The 18,315-nt window shown below is 41.5% G+C and overlaps 1 protein-coding gene across 3 annotated transcripts in view; it reads right to left on the bottom strand.

Annotated features, from left to right (window-relative positions):
- Positions 1–2,159: 2,159 nt before the first annotated feature.
- Rbbp6 (RB binding protein 6, ubiquitin ligase) overlaps positions 2,160–18,315 on the bottom strand; it is a 32,472-nt gene continuing 16,316 nt past the window's right edge. Inside the window, exons 8-18 of one of the 3 annotated variants that reach the window (XM_006980352.4) lie at positions 17,295–17,408; positions 16,268–16,440; positions 14,836–15,277; positions 13,067–13,163; positions 12,861–12,939; positions 12,718–12,772; positions 9,584–9,652; positions 7,396–7,758; positions 7,009–7,110; positions 4,441–6,195; positions 2,160–4,130 (exon numbers count right to left, since the gene is read on the bottom strand). In XM_006980352.4, the coding sequence (XP_006980414.2) occupies positions 2,570–4,130; positions 4,441–6,195; positions 7,009–7,110; positions 7,396–7,758; positions 9,584–9,652; positions 12,718–12,772; positions 12,861–12,939; positions 13,067–13,163; positions 14,836–15,277; positions 16,268–16,440; positions 17,295–17,408 (4,810 nt within the window). In that variant the 3' untranslated portion in view covers positions 2,160–2,569. The remainder of the gene's footprint in view (positions 4,131–4,440; positions 6,196–7,008; positions 7,111–7,395; positions 7,759–9,583; positions 9,653–12,717; positions 12,773–12,860; positions 12,940–13,066; positions 13,164–14,835; positions 15,278–16,267; positions 16,441–17,294; positions 17,409–18,315) is intronic. The other 2 variants (XM_006980354.4, XM_006980355.4) reach the window with 2 other exon arrangements.

Raw genomic sequence — 18,315 nt, 5'->3', positions numbered from 1 at the left:
GGACCAGTCAGGTACTAGCATGAAAAGAAAAGGTTGCGGGAGGGGGGGGGGCACGACGGACCACATGTACTGTGAACAGCCAGAGGTATTTTTAGAGTCTATTTTTTATTTTTTTATTTTTTATTTTTTTTGGTTTTTTCGAGACAGGGTTTCTCTGTGTAGCTTTGCGCCTTTCCTGGGACTCACTTGGTAGCCCAGGCTGGCCTCGAACTCACAGAGATCCGCCTGGCTCTGCCTCCCGAGTGCTGGGATTAAAGGCGTGCGCCACCACCGCCCGGCGCCAGAGGTATTTTTAATGGTTAAGTTAAAGTATCTATCTGGCAGTGCCTAGAAAATAGTGATTAAAAAAACAAAATCAAAACCTTTTTATTGGCTGATATTTCGAGTTGTCCTCCAATCTCTACACCTCTACATTCACAGACAAAATAAAATCTCCATCACTGATGTGGAGATCAAAGGCCAACCCTGGGGTTGGACCCTCCCTTCCACTTTGAGTCAGTGTCTGTTGTCCGCTGCATAGTGACACAAGCTTCCAGACATGACCTCTACCTTCCATCTCATTGCAGAAGCACTGGAATTACAGATGCACACGGGACATCTGGCTTTACTTGGGTTCTAGGGATTCAAACTCAAGTCCTAGGCTATGGAAGCATCTAACCCATGTTAGCCATGTCTCCACCTTTGAGTGTTTCTGTCTAAGTTCATTTAAGGCTTTTAATTATGTTAAACATTGAGCGTACCAGCAGTTTCGGGGTTATATGGCCATGAGGGCAGGCACAGGTTCTGTGGATGCTGGCATATGAAAAGGTATAGGCCACAAGAAAATAACAGAAAAGACTAAGTTCAAACACCAACAGTTGACACTGGGACACTGCTCTTTATTGCAAAGGAACACCTCCTTCAGGTGATCAGTAGCCAGGAAACTGTCACAGAAGTGAGCTGCAACTAAAGAGAAGGTCAGCTAAGCTTAAAGAATGAGCCCAATGTGAGCAAGACTGGATAGTTCTGTGTACCAAATCTTCAGTGGATGTGGGAAATGGGATCTAGAGTTATAGATCTGATCAGCAGGAATTAAGAGTATAATCTATTGGATTGTCTCAGAGCAGAAGTGGCAGTATGCTGCATGTGGGCCGGAGTGGTCAGGACACCCTGCTCCTGACAGCAAGCATAAGCGGGAACAGACAGCTGTGCGACTGGCATCATGGCAGGGCAGAGCCATCACAGCACAACTATCTGGGCTCAAAGAGAGCATCTCCAGAATGAACTTGGCCTGGATGATGTTGACACCCTCAGCACTTGTGTTACTTCTCTTTAAACCAGTCTCAGGTGCTGGAAGATGGTACAGTGGTGGAAAGTGCCTGCTGCTCTTGCGCAGGATCAGAATTTGGTTCCCAGCATCCCCATCAGGCAGCTCACAACTACTTGTAACTCCAGCTGGAGGGCTCCAATGCCCTCTTCTGCCTCCATGGACAGACACATGGACACACAGACACACACACAGAAAAAAAGGAGTAGCACTTAGAATTTGAATTGGTACATGTTGCCTTCTACATCACACTCGAGTGTGTTGACTCAAAGCTGAGGACCAGCAATTATAAGGAGTACAATATACACGGCATACTCCAGGCTAATGTATCAAGGAACACAAGCTGGAAGCACCTTGCTGTACAAGTAAACAAACCTTCCTTTTGCTTCTACTACCAAAGTCCTTGGCTCCTTAGGACAGCAGACCAGCAGTTTCTTAACCACGAATTATGAAGTCATTACTGGGTTACTGAAGAGCAGTGAAGGAGAGACCCCTGCCAGGCTCACTACCACTTACTGTTGTCAGTGGGGCAGAGGACAGGCACAACCACTCGGCTTAAATGATTTGTTTCTTCAAGGAAGTTAGTATCAACCTAGCAGAATTCCAAGAAAAACCAATGGCTAGAAAAGAGGCCCAATTCCTCATCTCTAAGATTTAAGTACCCCACCCCCTTTCTAGAAACCCTACTTCTAACAGAATGACTGGAAACGAAGATCTTCTCCCAGCCCCTCTGAAGTACATTTTCAATGTTTAGAATTCTGTCTATTCAGCTGGACTTACAGGCTGGAAGGACGTTGGAAAGAGAGGAAATGAGATACTACTGTCTTTAAATAATGTACATCTTCAGCATGTGAAAAGTTGACTGAAAACTTTTATTGTAATCAAAAAGTGACATAACGGGGCTGTAATGAGTTCAGCAAATCATTCTGCTGATATTTTTGAACTGATACCAGCATTTGCCAGGCAATTAAAAAAATTCAAATGTGAAAATTTCACAGTACAGTAAACTCCACCCCAACTAATTAATGGTGGTTAAAAATAATAGGCCTTAGCAAAAGCTCTCATGTTCCATGGTCACAACTCACAATTCTGTACAAAAGTTCGTTATAAAGCTCTGATGTAAAAATGAAATAATCAAGCAGCAAATACTTTAAGTGCAGCACAGGTCTTCCATTCATTATTTACAAGGCTGGAATCTCTTTACATTATAACAGAGTTTAATACAGATGACTTAGTAATTAAGTCAATGAACACATCCGTCCTTCACACAGTGACAGATTTCGCTTTTTGGTCATCTTTCTCCTTCTCCTTGTCCTTGCTCTTCTTGGCTTTCTTCTTCTTGTGTTTGTGTTTCTGGCTCTTCTCGGCCTCCCCGTCCACACCCGCGTGCTTCTTATGCTTCTTGTGCTTTTTATGCTTCTTGTGCTTCTTCTTCTCTTTCTTCTTCTTCTTCTTCTTGCTGTCCTGGCTTCCTGCTGAGCTGGCACTGCTGCTGTGGCTTCGGGTCTGGCTACCGGAAGGGCTGTGACTTCTACTTGGACTAACACTGGGGCTGCTCTGACTCTGGCTCCTGTCTGCACCTGGCTGGCTGGCTGTGGCTACACTCAAGCTCTCCTTTGCTTTCTCTGCTGTTTTCTCTTTCAAGTCCTTGGAGACACTGGCGACAGCTTCCTCTTCCTTCACCGACACATTACTCTCACTGTCGCTCTCATTATAGTCTGGTTCAAAAGCAGCCTCGTCAGTCTCTCTAGTTAGATCAGAGGAAAGCCGAGAGGAATGACTCAGCTGGGGTTTGGGCTTGATGGTGCCCTTATCAATCTGTCCAGCAAGCAGCTCTTTCTCAACTGGAGGATCTGGTAGGTTAGGTACGTACGGCAACTTGCCACCACTGGACTCCTTCCCATTTCGAGCCTCAGCAGCATGCTTCTCCCGTTCCTTCCCAGAGTTTTTATCTAGAGATTTTGTCTCTTCACATGAGCGTTTGGTATCATAGGGGACTTTATGATCATGAGGCTTTTTGTCTCTTGGGGGGCTAGAATTGCTTTTTTTGGACTCTGTCCCCTTTTTAGGCAAATCTCTCTCCTCCCTTGGCTTACTTTTCTGTCCAGATGAAGAATCTTTACTCCGAGGAGGAGAGTCCTTTCTTCTTGCTAACTCACTTCTCTCATCTCTTCGCTTGGAACTGGAATACTCTCTGCTGTCATAGTCCATTTTCTTGTCTCTACCGGGAGTAAAGTCTTTAGTTGAGGAACCACGAACAGATTCATACTTATCTGAAGTCCTGGTCTCTTTGGAAGATTGAGACAGATTCTTAGAATTTCCCTGTTCACTCAGACGGTCCGTGGTGCTCTCCTTCTCTGGCTGGGTGCTGCTCTTCCTCTTGTCAAGGAGTTCCTTCTCTAGCCCTGAGTGGTCCCTGTCTTTGGTTCTCCCCTTCTCACTGGACGCAGAACCTTTGGAGCTTCTGACCTCGTGCTGCAGCATCTCGTGGCTCACCTCCTTGGGGAGCTTCTGAATCTTCTCCGACTGCTCACTCTCTTTCTCAGTGTACTTGACTGGAGCTGACGGCCTAGTAGTAACATTTTTTATAATACTGGATGGTTTCCCTACACTCTGTATAGGTTGTGTGGATTTAACATCTTCTTCTTCAGATTCGAAGTCATCTTTATCCCATTTGGACTGAGGAACCTGGATCATAATTATAACATCTTCAGCAGGAGCTGTATTATCATTATTATATTCCTCCATAGTTTTAATGACTGTTCTCTTTGTATCTGTCTTTTCTTCAGATTTCCGCACAGGACTGCCTCCAGTTGAGCTTGTACTGAAATGAATAAATATATTTTAATTAATGAAAAATTTACTAATGATAAAACTTTGATAAGTAAATTTTTAAAAAGCTAGCTTAAAATAGGATTATCTTTTTAACCTTAAAAAATGAAAATTATGCTCTAAGAAACATACACATGATCAAACTATAAAAACCAATGTGGTTCACCTCTCCCCACACCTTCACAATGCTGCAACTAGGCTAGTCTGTAGAGTTCCTACGATCCTGACTCAAGAACCTAAGCCTATGTAAGAGCAAAGGACATTTCCCCTGCCCCCTGCCCCCATGCGCCCCGCCCCCATACCTGGTGTAATCCACAAGCGTGGAGCTGGAGCCTTCAGTCCCAGCTACTTTCCGCTTGGCCTTTCCCTTCACTTTCTCCTGTTTAATTTTGCTAGACGTTGACTCCATTTTTTCAGAGGGTTCTTTTGTAGTAGATGGATTTTCTGCATTTCCAATTTTTTTCCCAGTTTCTCTGTTGAGTTTGATTTTTTTGGCTGGGGCAGTTGATGATACAATCTTGTCCTTTTCTGGGGTCCTTTCTAGCTTTTCACCATCACCTTCCATTTTGCGCTTTGGTGATGGTTTCACTATTTCAGCTCCTTCTACTTTAGAGATTTTCATGGACGAAGACTCAAAATCTTTATCTACGTTCTTTTCTTCAGTTTTTCTCTTCCTTTTTTCTCCCTTGCTATCAAGTAGTTTATTCTTCTCCGGCTTCTTGGCCTTTTCATCCTTGCTGGCTGGCTTTTCTGACTTGCTGTCTTTGGAACAGTCCTTCTTCCCCTTCTCCTCCTTGGCTGCCTTTGTCTCCTGGTGTTCTTTTGCAGATTTAGAGTGGGCTTTTCTGGGAGTCCCAGCCACCTTGTCATCCTTCTGAGACAGTGAGGAAGGTTTTACAGAGTCGGTCTTGGCAGCCTCCTCTTTGGCTTTTTTAAGTGGAGGTTCAGACCGAGGAGATTTTTCGCGCTCCCCATCTACCTTTTCCTGGGGTCCTTTAGAAGGTTTTATAATATTTTCTTTCTTGGCTGTAGCAGACCCATCACTTTTCCGTTTGGTCTTGTCACTTTTTACTTTTGGCTTATCTTTTTCTCTCTTGTCTTTCTCGGATACTGATTTGAAAGTGATAGATTCTGCATCCATCGGTTCATCCCTAACAGGTGTAGCATCATCTCTACTTGGGAGGACAAACAGTGCTTCTGTCTTAGTGTCATCAACACCTGATGACTCCCTGGATTTCCTGGACGTCTCTAACAGCTCAGAGCTCAGGAAGCTCTCACTCTCCTCCCCCTTTCTTCGTTTTCTGTGTTTCTTATGCTTGTTTCCTTTGTTGTCTCCCGGAATGTTCTCACTCTCCTTCTCTTTTGATTTTGTATTATCTTTCTGATTGTGACTATCTCTTGTTGAAAGCTTTTCTGGATAGTTGCCACCTAGATTTCTATTTCTATGACTTTGTCCAGCAGCATAGTCTTCTCTGCGCCCTCTTGTGAAGGGGGAATTTCTGATATTAAGAGGTAAGAGTCTCTCTGGAGAGAAGTCGTCTCTGGGAGCTGAGGGTCTAGGCTGCGCCCCCACAGCATACCCTTTGTAGTACTTCTCGTACCACTCTCGGTACTTCCTCTCCCACTCCCGGTAGCGCTCCTTCTCAAACGGGTCTCTAAAGTCGACACTCCGCCCGTAATAGGCTTTGATGTCATAAGGGGGTGGAACTTCTCTGTATCTATTAAAATACTCACGCTCTGTTTCTCCTTGAGGTACATTACGTTTAGTGGGAGACTGTCCCCTAAATGCTTGAGGAGACCTTGACCGTGAATGATAACGTCTATATGGAGGTGACCTTGACCTAGATCGGTGATATCCATGAGATCTGGACCGTGAACGGTAATTACGGCTTTTGCCTCTGCCTCTCCTGGGGTATGGGGGTGATCGTGAATAGGAGCGAGAGTGTGAGCGGCTGAAGGATCGAGAATAAGAGCGTGACCGTGTTGAGCCAGATCTTGACTTTGAGTAAGTGTATGAACTTCTTGAATATGATGAACCACTATAGGGAGATTTAGACCTAAAAACAAAAATACAGTTGATGGTTGAGAAATATATACAAAGTAAAAACAGACAGATTCTAGCATTCTTTTCTCGCGGTTTTATCTTTCTTTGCATCAAGTTTCATCTTAGATGATTAAAGAGGTACAATAACCTCTATTGGAATGGAATAAAGTACATAAATCACTTGTTACAAAACAAAAGGCAAGTCTTGACAATCAGAGTGGAGTGCATTAATGTACCGCGAGTTTTATGAGCTTCTTAACATTAAACAAATGCCAATTAAATTTAAATTTCCTGTCTCATTATTTAAGCTAGGAGTCTATTTTTATCTTACACTAGCCAATAGTCTAGCTTTAAAAAGAACCACATTTTAAATGTAAATCTAAAAAACAAACTTCCAGGGAACTTCTATAATTCAGTTTTTTTCTATCAATACAACGACGTGTACTCTACCACTGCTTTTTAATCACACAGGTTAATGTTCCAGCAAGGAGCTGTAGCCTTATGGCAAAGGTCCTCAGAATGCTCTCTGGCTAGTTCCCTATGTCTTTCCTTCTGTAAACATTTCCCCTTTTTTTCATATTATAAATAAACTTCAAGGGACAAGGACAATTTAGTCCCCATAAATGCTAGTTCTACACAATAGAATTTACACTGAGACATTATTTTAATGGACATATTGGGGAATAAGCTACATCTCCTCCATTCTGTAAAACTAGACCGAATCAGAAAAATCTCCTAAGTGCAGTGTTATTCATATCCATAGGTAATCCCTGGATATTCAAAGTCCCATTTGTAATTCTGTTGTGAAGGCTTGCAAAACACTAACCTGGAAAATGAGCGCCTACGCTCCTTTTGAATCTTTTTGTATTCCATCAATTCCTTAGCAAAATCATTTGTAAACTCATCTAGCTTGGACTTTTTCTTTTCCCTAGTAAAATAAAGTTAAAGAGTGAAAGTTAACAAAAACCATTTAAGAAAACTAACAAGACAAATGTAATTAGATCATGAATGAAATGAATGAAATTGCCATTAGTTTTCTACTTTAAAACTATAAATAACTAGGTATCCCTGAGGAAGTTGCTTGTATGGCTTTGTTTAAATTTTAGGTGAATTTTCTTTACTAACTGGAAACACTTGAAAGTGTTTCCCAAATACCTATTTAATGTTGTATCAGAAAATGAAGTGTATGGTAACTTCAAATGAAAAGACTCACTCTTCCTTCAGCCGCCGCTGCTCTCTATAGAACTCTTCCCTGGACAAAGGTGGTGCTTGCGTTGTAGGGATGGTGTTTGAATGAGCAGTCTGCACTCCTGATGATACCCAAGGTGTTGATATATTGGCAGGAGCTGGTGGAAACCCTGGAGGAGGGACACTATATCCTGCAGGTGGGGGCTGGCCAGGAGGAAACTGAGGAGAGAACTGTGGGGGAGGGACACCTGGAGGAAGAGGAAGCGTATGGGGAGGCGGCGGATACAAAGGAGGTGGAGGAACAGGCACAAAGACTGGAGTTGCTGGGAGTGACGGGCCTTGAGTCCTCTGGGATCTCTCGCTGTGGTGTCGCCCGCGGTTTATACTTCTGGAGAAATAAATTCCAAGGTATTATACCTTTAAATTAAATTCATCTGAGACAAATGAGGTTGTCTTTTTCTGTTCTTATTTTCTAGAGTACAAAAAAAAATATAATCAACTACTCTAGCATAAATGCAATTAAGATGTATTTGTATACATTAAATCTACAGGCCAGGTATGGTGATATGGTCTACAGTCCCAACTACTAGGGAGGCTAGACAATCACTTGAATCTGAGACCAGCTTGGGTAACATAGCAAGAACTTGCCCAGAACAAAGAGCTCTCAAGTGTATTTCAAAATCCTGAGTTCTCTGTAATAGTGCCAAGTGTTTTAGCCACTAAACTACCTCTCCAGCCCCAAGATTCTAATTTTTAAGGCCACTCAGCAGCTGACACGAAACATATTTTGAAGGAAGTGACAAGCTAACGTGGCTGTGACCTAGTTCTCCCCCAAATGCCTTTCTAGATCTAAAAACCACCATAACTTCCTTTTGGAGGAAGTGGGTGAAGACCAAACAAAATAGAATCACACTAATTCCAGTAATTGTAATCAAAACTGAAAATGTCAACATTTTTTCTTATTTATAAACAGAGGTAACAGTGCTAAAGTTTCTGAATTGTCTCAAAGAATCTGAGTGTGCTTTTGTTAAACTACTGCTTTTTGACACAATGAGGAAATGGTATGTAACAGCAGCAGGAGGAGTTTAGACAAATGTGCTCAGAACCATGAGTTAATACATATCACCTTCTTTTAATGCAACCTAGTCAAAACACAGCTAACTATCCTAAGATTAGCAATTCTGAACAGAGCACTAGAAGATCAGTAGCAGTCTTAACAGATCTGAAAGTCTTTGGACCCTGATTTAAATAACAACCACCATAGTAAAACCTATGGCTTCTTAACACTGTAGAGGTAAGAACCTTCAACAAATCTCCTGGCCTTTTCCTTTGGAAAAGAGAAGGTGAGGAAAGCCTGGGACAGAAAGAAGCACAATTCTTTTTCCCATCTGGGAGCTGAGCTGGGTAACTTTCCTAAGTGGTATTCTCCACGTACTGATAACAGACCAAGTAACCACTGGAAGAAACACAAAGGACAGAGTCTGAAGGCCACAGAGATGGCTCAGTGAGTGGGCAAGAGCGTTTGCACAAGTGCAAGGAGCTGAGCCCGAACACCCAGCACCCACCTAAAAAGCCATGTGTGGCCATGCATGCCTATGTTTAAGCCATGTTGGCAGAGGCAGACAGGAGGACAGGAGGGCTTGCTCCCTACCAGTCTAGCTCCAATCTCAGTGAGCTACCTTTTCTCAAAAGACGAAGGCAGGGAATAATAGAGCAGGGTACCTGACATTCTCCATGGGCCTCTGTAAGCATGTATGCTCACATACATACCACAGATGGAGACTTAAGTCATCATGCTAATTCATCTTCTCTATATTATGCTGTCCTATATTTCCTCCTTCCTCCCCAGACAGATCTTGTACTGTCATCCAGGCTGGCTTCCGACTCGCAATCTGCCTGCCTCAGCCTCCCAAATGCTAGGATTATAGGTGTGCACTACACTTAGCAATAAACAGTTTTTGTAAACGTTATCTTCAAATGAGATTTTATTCTGCATCTGCTGGGGACTGGGCCTAGGGCCTTACACAGGTCAGGCAAGCAGTCAGCACTGAACTCTAACCCCTAGTTCCCTGATTACTTAAGGACAACTGCTGAAGACTTACTAAGAGTAAGAAGGAGAACAAATGATGTCTCCTTCTCCTCAGCACTTCTGCGTTTTACTTCTTTACCCAGTGTGCCATGGGGTTATTTTCCAAGACTGTTAGCACGCTTACCTGTAACAACTTCTTTCCCCTCTTCTAATTTGCTGTGGTGGAGAAACCAGGTACCCAAGCTTGTTGGAACTGTGCAAGGTGTAGAAAGAGAAAAACAGAATTGAATATTTCTCCTTAGGTATAATATACAACCTATCAGCACACATACTTGAAATTATCTATTTTAACTGTTTTGAAAATGTTTTCCTAATGTGAGTGAACTCTTAAAAGTTGTTCCAGAAGCGATCTAAACAAATAATATTCTGTATTTTCATCAGCACTCTACAAACTTACTGTTTAGAAAGGGGCCCTTTAATTTGCAAGGCTCTATGTAGGTATTTTACATGCTTGAGTAGAATACTTTGAGTGCTACAAACGAAAAAATGGAGGCTGAGGAGAAACCTACATCTCACAGTTCTGTACCCAGTAAACGGATGCCAATTCAGGTGTGTCTGTCTCTAGATTTCATGTTCTGAGACACACTGATATATTCTGCTAATCTCTTATCAGTCTATTTTCTCTATAAAAAATATGGGTCAGCCAGGTGGTGGCGCACCCCTTTAATCTCAGCACTTGTGAGGCAGAGGCAGGTGAATTTCTGTGAGTTCGAGGCCAGCCTGGTCTATAAAGTGAGTTCCAGGACAGGCTCCAAAACTACACAGAGAAACCCTGTCTCAAAAAAAAAAAAAAAAAAATATATATATATGGCTTATCCATCAAATGAAAAGATCAAGATTTTAGGATATAAGTCCCATAAAAATATTTGCATAAATTAGAATATTAAATAAACTCATAAAAAAATTTAATTTTATGTGTATGAGTATTTTTCCTACATGCATATCTGCACCTAGTGGCTTTAGAAGTTTGAGAAGAGGACATTAGATCCTCTGTGGCTGAGTTACAGATGGATGGGAATTGAATCCAGGTCCACTGGAAGATCAAGTACTCTTAATCACTGAGCCATCTTTCCAGCTCAAATCTACTAATTTTTAATGCCATAAAGCACCCTCCAGACATCAATATCCTTTGCGTGTCAGGGCAGAAAAATCACATCTTGTAGATTTCAACAACTATTAACAAGTCAGGAAATAAAATAGGAACTCTGTGTGGTAGACATTAGTCTTACGATGTTTACTTACTACTTTCAATTTTGATCATACAAATAAACAGGAGAGAGTTGAACCTTTTAGAAAAATCAAAATCTAGAAAACTTGAATATGGGATCAACTTACTAATGTGAGGTCCTGACAAGACCCCTATGTTCTAAGGAAGAAAAGGATTTGTCAGTGTGTATTTTACTATTTTGCAAAAGAATTACAAGGTGAACTTTGAAATGGGTTTTAACTTCAAGAGCACACTTAATGTGAATTTTTTGAGACTTATGACAATTAAAAAAATCTGTAGACAAACCAGGTAGCCTGAAAATACCGAAAGAATTAAGAAAAGGGTATTATGGGGCTGGAGAGATGGCTCAGAGGTTAAGAGCACTGGCTGTTCTACTGTGGGATGGTCTGCACGTCAAATTGCTCTGATTGGTCGATAAATAAAACACTGATTGGCCAATGGCTAGGCAGGAAGTATGGGCAGGACTAACAGAGAAGAGAATTGAGAGAACAGGAAGGTGGAAGGAGTCACTGCCAGCCGCTGCCATGACAAGCAGCATGTGAAGATGCCAGTAAGCCACGAGCCATGTGGCAAGGTATAGATTTATGGAAATGAATTAATTTAAGCTATTAAGAACAGTTAGCAAGAAGCCTGCCACGGGGCTGGAGAGATGGCTCAGTGGTTAAGAGCACTGACTGGTCTTCCAGAGGTCCTGAGTTCAATTCCCAGCAACCACATGGTGGCTTACAACCATCTATAATGAGATCTGGTGCCCTCTTCTGGCCTGCAGGAACACATGCAGGCAGAACACTGTATAAATAATAAATAAATAAATCTTCAAAAAAAAAAAAAAAAAAAAAAAAAAAAAAAAAAAAAGCCTGCCACGGCCATACAGTTTGTAAGCAATATAAGTCTCTGTGTTTACTTGGTTGGGTCTGAGTGGCTGTGGGACTGGTGGGTGACAGAGATTTGTCCTGACTGTGGGCAAGGCAGGAAAACTCTAGCTACAATGTTCTTCCAGGTCCTGAATTCAATTCCCAGCAACCACATGGTGGCTCACAACCATCTGTAATGAGATCTGGCGCCCTCTTTTGGCATGCAGGCACACATGCAGACAGAACACTGTATATATAATAAATAAATAAATAAATCTTTAAAAAAAAAAGGGGTGTTATGAATGCATTAAATGTTGCTAAAAGTCTATTTTACTGTTTTTTTAAACCACAAAACATGTAACCTTATGAAGTTAAAATTTACTAAACTTATAGAGACTGTACACAGCACAATCCAGCCAAGAGAAGTCAAAGAATCAATAATAGATCAAAACTGGATAATTACTGTGCACACGGCGCCTCTGAGATTCCACTGTAAGCATTTACTTAAAGTGTTGGGCGGTGCTAATGATCTCCATGTGCAGTTTGCCCTTGCTAAATTGTGTATCATACATTTTTCACTACATATAGTACATATAAGGAGTCAATATGTTACTAGGGGAAGGTCAGTCAGTCAAGAGACTATGAGTAGGGGCTGGAGAGATGGCTTGGAGGTTAAAAGCCCTGGCTGCTCTTCCAGAGGTCCTGAGTTCAATTCCCAGCAACCACATGGTGGCTCACAACCATCTGTAATGTGAGCTGGTGCCCTCTTCTGGCATGCAGACAGAACACTGTATACATAATAAAAAAATAAATCTTAAAAAAGAGACTATGAGTAAAGTTTGGGGAGTCAAATGTGATGGGCTGTGGGCAAAGTTCCATAGCAGAATACTTCCCTAGCATGCTGAAGCCCTGGGTCCAATTCCCAGAGTCAGTCTCTCTCTCTCTCCTCTCTCTCTCTCTCTCTCTCTCTCTCTCTCTCTCTCTCTCTCTCTCTCTCTCTCTCTCTCTCTCCCTCTCCCTCAATCATATGAATGTCAATGTCTCAAGTTTCCAGGTTTAAGTGTCAAATACATTTATTCATTCAGATAATAATTGGACATATAATCTGTCTAATTTGTAGTCTCTATTTTTTAGTTCAAAGGCAAGGATCTGAAGACTATTTTGATATGTACTTACTGTTCCCAACCTGGTCGACCACCACCTGGACGAGCAGCATTTATTCTTACTGGACCTTATAAACAAAAAAGAATGAATGTTGAGATTCACTGTTAATTATTTCCTAAAGGGATAAGGGTCCAAATCAAAATAATGTTACTTACCAGTTGTGGGAATCAACTGTCCATGTAATAATGACTGTCCCAACAAAGATGGAGTTCCAAGGACAGGCACTTGGTAACCCTTTAGGAATAATCAAAGAACAGGAATAGTATTTAAGTTTTACAAGTCAAAGCAAAAATCAAAAATCAAAAAAAACAACAACAAAAAAACAACCCCTGTAAAAAATTCTAAAGCCAGCAAAATCTACCTTTTCCTCCATAAGAGCAGTAATTGCAATTGAGGAGGCTCCCTTAGAATGTTCTGATGCGAGGGCAGCAGCTGGTAATAATTTATTATCCGAATCCCTAGAAAACAACAGAACATAACCAAGCGTCACCAGGGTGGATGATAATGAGTAAAATGACAACAATCACTAATACTGCTCATCTACATGCTGAATGAAAATGAGTTAATGACAATTTCTGAAAAAGTTAAAGGACAGGCTGTAAAGTGCTCTTTATACATAATGTAAAAGTCTGGGCTAGTGAGATGCTTTAGCAGTATAGGTACTTGCATGCAGGCCTAACTGGAATTAGATCCTCAGAGGCTATAAGCTGGCACTAGAGAACCAAGTCCTTACAGCTGTTTTCCATCTCTACTCATGGCTGGGGCAGCCACACGCCTGCATGCCCACAGATACACATACACTTAAAAAAAAAAAAAAAAAAAGGAATTGCCTAAAGAAATGATACATATGATAGAAAAATCAGTGCAAAAATTTAAGACTTCAAAATAAGAAAGTCAAGCCGGGTGGTGGTGGTGGTGGTGCACGCCTGTAATCCCAGCACTCGGGAGGCAGAGGCAGGTGGATCTCTGTGAGTTCGAGGCCAACCTGGTCTACAGAGCTAGTCCAGTACAGGCTCCAAACCTACAGAGAAACCTTGTCTCGAAAAACCAAAAAAAAAAAAAAAAAAAAAAAAAAAAAAAAAAAAAAAAAAAAAAAAAAAAAAAAAGTCAAAGAGGGCACTTTATGATACGACAATTTTCTATGAGAATTCTCCATATTACCTTATTTTTTTTTTATGTTTTTTGAGACAGGGTTCTCTGTGTAGTTTTGGTGCCTGTCCTGGATCCTGCTGTGTAGACCAGGGTGGCCTTGAACTCACAGAGATCTGCCTGGCTCTGCCTCCCAGTGCTGGGATTAAAGGCGTGCGCCACCACCACCCAGCTTATTTCCTTTATTGATTAAATGAAGGCTAAACCAGAACAGTGGGATACCCTATTTATGTAAAGATTTCACCCTTTAGATTTTCCTTCAGTATGTTACGAAACAGGACCTGACATCCATGTTGCATGTGTTGGTAGACCACAGAGTCCTAGATTGCCTTCAGAAGGTTACATGTCATCACAACTTACTCTTTTTTTTCTTGTTTTTGGTCATTCAAGACAGTTTTTCTGTGGAGCCCTGGCTGTCCTGGAACTCACTTTGTAGACTAAGCTGGCCTCACACTCAGAAATCTACCTGCTGCTGCCTCCTGAGTGCTGGGACTGAAAGTGTGCATCATCACTATCAGGCTGCAATTTAGTTATTTCACTATGCTCACGGGTCCAAAAAAGAAGTTGTTACTTTAGGGGATGGAAAGATGGCTCAGTGGTTAAGAGCACCAGCTGTTCTAGAGACCCAGGTTGGATTCCCAGCACCCATACAACATATTCACAATTATCTTTAACTACATTCTAGGAGATCAAACACCCTCTTTTGCCACTGTAGAAATAGATATACACACAGGCAAAACACTCATACACATAAAATGGGTAGGTCAGTCTAATTAAAAATTAGAAAACAAACAAACAAACAAAAACAAAACCCACCCTTAATCCTAGCAACCAGGAGGCACCAGAGGCAAATCTCTGTGAATTTAGAGGCCAGCCGTGGGTCTACATAGTAAAACCTATCTCAAAAATGGTTAACTATAGCAAGGAAAAACTGCACCACTGCCCTTATCTGTCCTCAATAATAAAAAGATAAAGACTTACCGAAAAGGGCCATCTGACTTTTCCGAATGGACTGATATAGACACTGTTGCAGTTATATCAGGTACTGGAGCTGGGGCAGAGGATGAATTTCCAGGTACAGAAGGGGCCAAGGAAGACGGATTTGAAGTTAATGAAGATATAGAGGGAGTTGGGTGAGCTGAGGAAGAAGTCACTGGAATCATCAGAGGATCCTGCTGTCTTGATATTGGAGATCTCATCAGAGGCTGCAGGTTCCGCTGAATTAGTGGTCTTGGTGGTGGTATTGGGGGTGGCGGTGGAGGTAACTGTTTTCGTAGTCTTTTGGTATAGCCAGTTTCATTTTTGAAGTTATTAACAGCCTGTCGTAAAAACTTGTTGGCAATTAAAGCATCCGGAGAAACATCGTTCTGATGACATGTGGGGCACGTATGTTCATCTGATTCCAGGAGTGCTGTCCTAATACCTATGTATGATAAGATGGTAAGCATGAAGTGCTGTGGTAGGAACTTGGTGTTCACATAATGAATTAAAGATAGCCTATACCTCGCAGGGCTAAATCATGAGACTCTTGTCTAAAATACAAAAAACAAAAGAACAAAAAAAAAAAAAAGAAGAAGAAGAAGAAAAGCAACTTAGTGGAAGCCAGAAGAGGGAGTCTGATCCTCTGGAGCTTGAGTTACAGATGACTGTGAGCTGCCACATGGGTGCTGGGAACTGAAGCCAGGGTCCACTGGAACAGCAGGCAGTGCTCTTAACAGCCACCTCTCCAGTCCCAAATATGTTTCATTGAGACAAGATCTTACTGTGTAATCCAGGCTGGCCTTGAACTCAGTTATCCACCTGCCTCTACCTCCCAAGTGTTTGAATTAAAAGCATGTGCCACCACGCCTGGACCCAAAACAAATGTTTAAACAGACTGAAAATGCATTATTAAATACTCATCCTTATGTAGCTAGCAATAAAACAGAGCTAAGTCTAGAAAAGAGTACCAAACATTTTATATGCTTTTAGTGTCTTTGAAATGGCTTAACAAAAATTAGCATTAAAAAACAAAACAAAGTAAAACAAAAAACTAAATGGGGCTGGAAAGTGGCTCAGTGGTTAAGAGCACTTACTACTCTTACACAGGACTGGGGTTGTGTCTGTAACTTGAGTTCCAGGGTATCCAACACCCTCTTCTAGCCTCTCTGGTCACCAGGCACAAACACACATGACGGCAAAGCAATCACACACACAAGGAAAACCCAAGACTCTTATTTAAACTAAGAATAAAGGTCAGGGGGGATATTAGATTCAATGCCAGCTTAAGTTAAAAAACTAAGTAAACGAACAAAGGCCCAAACGACTGTTATTAAAAACAACCAACCACCCACCCAAACCACTCCACCCTGTAATTTACCAGCAAATACAAATATTCTGAAATAAGTATCTCTAAAGGGTCCCACTTTCTTACATTCATCACAGTAACTGTTTCCACAGCAGGGAATGACAACAGCATCAGTCATAATATCCTTGCAGATGAGGCACAAGAGCTCATCTGGGATAGGATCGTCTTCTTCTGAAGATGATGAGGGTTCCTCTGGTAAGAAGGGTGGTTTCTCTTTCTTCCCGATGGCATAGGCCTCTCTGTAAAAGACAGTTTCTGCATTTTAGGTTTGTCAGAAGGCAGAGTAGTCATGCTCTATGCTCAGCATACTGTATTATAACAAAACATGTAACTTCAGGACAATGACACTGAGTTTAGACAAACATATCTTCCAACATACAGGGGCAGTTATGCCTATCCTCAACAGACACAAATCAGAACTCCAAATAAGTAAACAAAAGTAAAGAAACACTTTAAAAGCAACTAAAAGGATCTTAGAATCCTTAACTCTTGGAACTAAAGGCCAGAGAGGTAAAACATGTTAAGATACCAGAATGTCCTATGTAAGTGTCAGACAAAGACAGAATTTGAACTTGAGAGATACCCTAAGTCACAATTTCCCTTTAACCAGGTGTTTCTTTTTTAAAAAAAAGTAACAAAAAAATCCCCTCCCACATTCCAGGACTCTGTCACATCCATGCAGACATCAACTGAATGCCACAGGATGGGAACTGTGCTATCTATAACCAGGCCATCAACCAGACTAGGTAACCAATGATCTCCTGTAACTACTTGAAAAGATTAATCTACCTGTCAATTAAACATGACTTAATGATCAGAATGCACTACACAAATATGAAAGAACATACTGTAAATTTTTTGTAGCTTTTTGTAGAAATGAATTTTTCAGGAATGGTAGGAGTTAACTACATCTAAAAACATAAAAAAGTTATTCTCAGACTTGCCTCACTGTTTCACAAGTCCCCACTTCTCTATACTCAGACAAAGTTGTAAACCACAGGAATTCTTAAGAGAAAACCTTTGTTTCATTTAGGACCAGGATGTGCTCATCTCAATGCTGAAATGAAAGTCTCAGCTGGATGGAGGAGGGTACCTTAGGTGTGTTATTTGTGTTGCAGCTGCTCCATAGACATCACCACGATTCCACAAATAAGTATCAATTTGCTTATGCCCCATTGTTCCCAATTTGTGAAAGAGGAGTCTCCCACTGCCCAAGAGAAAAGAAAAAAGGGAAAAAACAAAAAAGGGGGAGGGGAAGAGAACAGGATAGAAAAAGAAACAGAAGAAGAGTCTGAGTTGCTTATCAGTGGTGTTAGTGGAGAGGGTGAATGTTTTATTTAAATATTAGGGCTCCCATCTCTCCCCATTATGGGCTGTGCGTCTGACATAAATGAGCTTTTCTCCCCCAGGACTCAAAAGCAATGAATTATTAGTTAGGGCTCACAGGTGATGTTAACTTTTTCAACAACTTTTACATAATACAGATGAAGCAGTCTGCTCTTAAATTGACTGCAAAAAAATCAATTCCAATTGAAAATTGTTGCATAGCATTTATGAAATGTCTCTGGATTAGCTACAGCGTAACAACAGACTGCATAAGATGATCACAAACTCAGGATGGTGGCTGATGAAAGCAGAGGGGTGAAGCAGGGCATGTGCGCAGGGCTGGAGTGGAGGGAACATCAGTTCTCTGCAGCAAACCATCTGTCCACTAACGTGCACATCCCTGAATGGACATCCTCTCAGTACCAATCCCACCTGCTCACTACACTATTTCAACATGCGTGTAGGAAGCTGGGGAAACTCATCTGTCCCTGAGAACATAGTCACCTGGCATCTAAACTGGTGTTAATCAAAGGGTGTTCTAGGATCTCAACTTCAAAATCTTTTGGAAGGCTAGCTTAAACATACAGAATCAGGATCTTACCACAGCTTCTAAATAAAAACTAGAGGTTCGGGGCAGAGAATCTGGAATCACAGTCTAGAGGAACACTTACAACATACCTATGTGTGTTTATACTATAGGAGATAGCAAAAGAAGATAGCTAAGTATACAATAAGAGCAGATCTAGACTAAGCTGAATCAGACCACTAGACAGTGTTTGTTCTAGCTT

This window comes from Peromyscus maniculatus, chromosome 1 (genome assembly GCF_049852395.1).
Source record: "Peromyscus maniculatus bairdii isolate BWxNUB_F1_BW_parent chromosome 1, HU_Pman_BW_mat_3.1, whole genome shotgun sequence".
Taxonomy (NCBI): domain Eukaryota; kingdom Metazoa; phylum Chordata; class Mammalia; order Rodentia; family Cricetidae; genus Peromyscus; species Peromyscus maniculatus.
The sequence above is the reverse complement of the archived record's forward strand: the minus strand, read 5'-3'. Positions and strand labels throughout refer to the sequence as shown.